The 5,525-nt window shown below is 39.9% G+C and overlaps 1 protein-coding gene across 1 annotated transcript in view; it reads left to right on the plus strand.

Moving 5' to 3' along the window:
- The first annotated feature begins 868 nt into the window (after nucleotides 1-868).
- LOC115815445 (protein FAM3C) overlaps nucleotides 869-5,525 on the plus strand; it is a 5,412-nt gene continuing 755 nt past the window's right edge. Inside the window, exons 1-5 of the mRNA XM_030778400.1 lie at nucleotides 869-927; nucleotides 1,393-1,478; nucleotides 4,761-4,884; nucleotides 4,994-5,052; nucleotides 5,156-5,206. Coding sequence (XP_030634260.1) covers nucleotides 869-927; nucleotides 1,393-1,478; nucleotides 4,761-4,884; nucleotides 4,994-5,052; nucleotides 5,156-5,206 — 379 coding nt within the window. The remainder of the gene's footprint in view (nucleotides 928-1,392; nucleotides 1,479-4,760; nucleotides 4,885-4,993; nucleotides 5,053-5,155; nucleotides 5,207-5,525) is intronic.

The raw sequence follows: 5,525 nt of genomic DNA on the forward strand, positions 1-5,525 counted from the left end.
TTAAGAGCTTTTTTTTTTTCTCACTGTTACTCTTGTCTTATATCTTATCTTAAGACAGTATAAATACATGTGTGTGTGTGTGTGTGTGTGTGTTATGTTTTTTTCATGCTTTTATTGAAACTGTCAGCTAAATGCTCTCCAAATTGTATGTTTTTACTGAAACTGTCAGCTAAATGCTCTCCAGATGATATGTGTGGACTGATGTTTTTTTTATGTATAGTGTTTGAAATGTCTGGTTTGTGTATTAAAATGAATCAGATGTCAGACTTTTCATTCAGAATTTTCGTCAGACCCATCTCACACATATAGTGATGAAGTGGTTAAGGGGAAAAGAAGAATATTTTTGTATAAGATTACAATGCTCAATTTTTGGATGAGATTGAAGCGCTGAATTCTTTTGGATAGGATTAAAGTGTCAAGTATCGGGGCCACACTCCTAGCACGCGCTTCTGACCCACTGTAATCATCCAATGGCAGTGCTGCTTGCTGTCACTACGTAAAGGTGGAACCAACTAGGAAGTAAACAATGATGGCGACAGAAACTAAAAACAAGTTGGGCTTGAACAAAATGCTTTTTTCAGTGATTGTTCATTCGTTTTTCGCAAGCTATGCTGTCGCTTTCTCTTCATTTCACGAACAGCCCGATAGAACGCATGTCAACGTAATGCGAAGTGTTACCCCCACGAAGAGTACAGCTCCACAGGTTAGTGCCAGTAACAGTGAAACGGTGACACTGTTATGTGACTTTGACAAGTTGATAGAAAGTCCGTTAAAGTAACACTACTCACTTGATGTAAAACTTAGTTAGCTGTCTTGTGTGACTCAGGCAAGACTTCACCCTGGGGTTATAGCTTCAGTTGTATTCGTTATGTTGGCTGCGATTGCGGCCGCTGTGTATATCGTCAGGAAGTACTGCTTCCCTACAAGGTAAGAATTACAATAAATTGCATTTTTTGTGGGGCCATCTGTGTCAACATAATCACGCTTGAAGGGCTGCTGTCAATTCTTTGATGTTTTCACTAATAAATATTGTGCAGACCGACTGTGTAGACGCTTTGTGAGATATTGTTTGTAAAGCGTGTGTGATGTAATGACGTGACAACACTGCAATGTGGTTTCAGTAACGCTACGTACAGATATTCAATTCTGAGACAGATGGAGGAGCAAGCCGCCCACAGAGAGGAACAGGATTCTGACGATGAGGTGTGTGCGTGCGTGTGTGTGTGTGTGTGTGTGAGGGGGGAGCGATGGTCAGAAAAAGGGGCGTAATGAACCTTAAATTCCTTAACCTTAAATACCTTAAATTGCACGTTTCTTTTCAGTATTTTCAAACAGTGAATCATAATTTGGCCTTGATATTTTAACACTGTGATATTTTTTGACTCTTTGCAGCCTCTTCTGGAGTGAACTAAAGAAGGACTGTTCCACGCTCCCAGTGACAATTTTTGTGAACATCACTATTTGTGATAAGTTCATTTGTATAGTTACATTGGTCCTCTTCTGGTATTGTCACAGTGCTGCCTTGTGATGTTTATTACACCAAAACCGTCAGGGTAACACTTTTGACACACGAATGAGTGAGTGAGTGAGTGTGTGTGTGTGTGTGTGTGTGTGTGTACAGTAAACTGCTTGTCACTTCATAATGTACCACGATATACACAGAATTTGTGAGCACAAAAAAGTCAGCAAAAATCTATGTTACCACCAGAGTTAAAACTTGATTGTGATTGGTTTGTTAGGTGAGTTTCACCTAACCCTAACCCTAACCTACAATTACGATACGGTAAAGGAAAAAAAAGTAAACAGAATTAAGAATTTGTAGTTACCACTGAGGCTTCGTTACTGTGAATGAACTATCACATTGCACCTCATGAAGGCCCTCTCTGCAACAAAGGTTCTTTTTATTGAATCTATATTTATTGTTATTATTGTTTTATTGTGGATGATTTTTTTTTTAAAGTGGTATTCAGATATTTTTGGAGCTCTGAAATTGTCTCTCAGGGTTTTCGAGCTGACTGTCTCTGATGTGAAATGGAGTCTTAAACGAGCAGAATACTGGAAGGTTGGCTGCTTGTAAAATTAGAGTCCCTGATACAGTCATAATTGGAATTGACCATAAACTCTTTATGGAGTTCTCATCTCCTCAGCCCGCTGCCTTTAAAATTATGAAACTTTATATTGGCCTTAATCGGAAAATGTTCTGCACGGGGAGTTATTGTAATTCACATAATTCGCAAACGTAATTCACAGACACGTTTATTACAAAGACAATATAATATTTAATACTGTTACAAGCATGGGGTAGGAATAATTTCTATTATACACACGCATTACGCTGGGTGTTCAGTCGTGTCGGCTGTCTCTAATTACAGTCGGCTTGTTTTTTTTTTTGAAGGCTTGCATATGGCTCGATAACACTGATTATTTTGGATCGGTTGTAGAAGCTGTCAACAAGTATTTACTCTTCAAGAAAGTTGTGTCGTCGTTGTCCCCCCACCCCACCACCCCACCCTCCTTCCATCCTTTCTTCTTTCTCTCGGAGTGGCTCTAGTTTGTCTAATGAAAAAGGAAGTTTGAGGTAGATCAAAGCACACACGCCACTATTTGTTTGAGCTGCCTGCTGAAAAGATAGAGTTCATTTGTTTTATGTAACGAAAATCCCTCTGTGAAATGACTTTTGTTTTAAGAGTGCGGCTGCTAGGAGTTGTTGGTTGTGTTGACTTGACTGTCATCTGTGTTTGGAAAAGCAGTATGAGTTTCCTCTTTAACGCTATCTGAGACAGTAACGCTATCTGTGATCTTCGGCATGCAGAATTCACGATACAGGATGCAAATACTATTAAAACACTCAGTCAAGCACACAGTCCAGTGTAAAGTACTGTTATGTTCTCTCTCTCTCTCTCTCTCTCTCTCTCTCTCCCCCCCCAAACTCTAACCACTCCAGTGGCCTGAGGTATTGTTTTATGAGACTGATGGAAAAAGAAACACTTTGGCTTTATTCCGCATGTACCGTGATGAGCTTGTGTGATTACTTTTCGTGTCAAGCACGTTGTTATGTTTTCATTCTTGTGATTTCAATTTCTTTATTGACTAAGATGGAAAATAAACCAGCGTTTTCAACCAATTCGTCTTCTTTTCTGATTATTCTATTTGTCTGTTCACTAGTTCTTGAAGACAGTGTCCTGATCTCAGAGCAGCTAAACGTACTAAAATGTTAACTTCAACTATTCTAGGAGCGATGGTGAAACTGATGTCAGATCGGTGGCAAATATTAACCTCTTCCAAGTCCTCATTTAGTATACAGTGCTCAACGATGCAATAAGAAATTGTGAATTGTAAGAATGAAGTTGACCCCAGTGTTTTATCTGTATCTTAAATCCTTCTCTACTCATATGGAGAGAGAGAGAGAGAGAGAGGGGGGAAAAACAGGATTCTCGCCACAAATCAGGTCTTGTGCCTTTGACAAACTTAAAGTTTTACCTTTAAGCGCCACTAGGGGGAAGCACCCCGCTACTGTGGAGCTGATGTATTTCCTGTTCAACAACAAACATCGTTCACCTTTTATCTCTTGTAACAGCGATAAACAGGTGAGCAGATCCATTGCTGTATGAACTTTTAGGGCGTGGAATATGTTGGTATATCCGGGTTGAGATCTCTTCTCACCTCACGAGAATTCAGCAGGTGCCAAATCATCAGGACAAGCAACTAGTGAAGACTGAACATGACACTGATTTACGGGTAGCCTAACATTTCAACACAGCACTCTCTCCCACTACCATCAGACCTCTGAAATGAGACAACGAAGTAAGAGATCCATGTCTTTGTGTTTCTGTAATTGTTGTGTAATTGTAGTATATGTAGTTCATCAGGATATGTCAGGATCTCTCTCTCTCTCTCTCTCTCTCTCTCTCTCTCTCTCTCTCACACACACACATACACACATTTATATTATAAAAATTAGCTTTGGTAACAGTACATATATTGCAGACACACCACTAAAGGTTGTTGAAGTTAACTGAGAGAGAGAGAGAGAGAGAGAGGTGTGTGTAAAGAAAAAAGAAGAAAAGGAAGAAGAGCATTTCTGTTATGTTTTCCAGATTTTTTGTTTGTAATTGTGATTCTGGTCATCTTCACCATTCTATGGAACATCACAAACGACCAGATATATATTCAAGAAAGATCCAAGAGCGCTAAGGGCATATTTGGTAAACACCTGAGTGTGTGTGTGTGTGTGTGTGTGTGAGGGTGTATCTTTTGGGGGTATAACTACATTACAGATTTAAGCACTCTCCATGTCTCCATGTCATGAATGTCTCATACTCTAATTTATTTGAGGAGGACAACCCATGGCATTTGTTTTTTTTTTAACACGAAACACATGTTTATATTTCAGGGCTAGGTGTACAAGTTACAAAGGCAAAGTTAAATTCAAAAGGTAGGAACATCATGTTTTCAGAGTGTGTGTGTGTGTGTGTGTGTGTGTGTGCGCGCACACACATTTGTATGTTTCCTAAGTTACATTGCTTCCCCTAATGCTCAGTACCTGAGCGTATGTGACATAGCATTAGTAAGTGAGAGAAAAAGACGTGTGTGTGTGTGTGTGTGTATGTGTATGATCTATTCAGAATCAGAATGGATGTCAGCGCATGTGTGTATGTATCTAGGTATCTGTAGCGCACAGTTTTAAAAGTTCTTAAAGACGGCACTGTTGTTCGCCCTGTCATTACATTGTGTGTTGCCCTGTTTGTCTCTGTTCACAGGCCTCTTTAAGCCCATCCGACGCCCCTGCCCCAATCAAAACTGCCCTCTTGATCATTTTCCTTTTCACATTCGGAGTGGGGCAGCCACTGCCATCGGGCCAAAAATCTGCTTCAATGGGCAGGTGTATGTATTCTGTCAGATTGCATTAGACGGCAGTGAACGAAAATGTGCTGTGTTCCATTCTGTCATGAATGACCAACATGCTGTTTTTTTGTTTGTTTTTTTATGCCAGTGTCATGGGAGGAACCAAGAGTAACATGGGGAGGGGTCTGAATATTGTGGTGATTGAGGGTCAGTAAGAAACGTAATTACAGGTGTTTTTAATCATCTTTGTTTGAGCAGTGATACTTCCCACGTGCTCTGTTATAATTATATCTTTTATTTGACTTTTCAGGTGAAACCGGGAAGGTTTTGAAATATGACTACTTCAACATGTATTCTGGAAGTAAGAGAGCTTTTGTGTGTGTGTGTGTGTGTGTGTGTGTGTGTGCTTGAGTGCATGAGTACATTGATGTGTGTGTATATGAGAAGGAGAGACACAGACAGAAAGAATGTGGCTGAATTGGAATCAGGGTTGATGAATTGAGTCGAATCGAAAGCAGTAATGAGGGTGTTGTCCTTAATTTCAAAATGTTTTCATAGTGTAATATTACCATGTGTGCTTACGGTGGTGTGTTGTGCTTAGTACGCGCGTTCATTTTCACTTCTGGAGCTGGAAAGATTTTCCCTCTGTGGACAGTAAAGATTGGAATTGAACTAACGTA

Source organism: Chanos chanos, chromosome 6 (assembly GCF_902362185.1).
Source record: "Chanos chanos chromosome 6, fChaCha1.1, whole genome shotgun sequence".
NCBI lineage: Eukaryota > Metazoa > Chordata > Actinopteri > Gonorynchiformes > Chanidae > Chanos > Chanos chanos.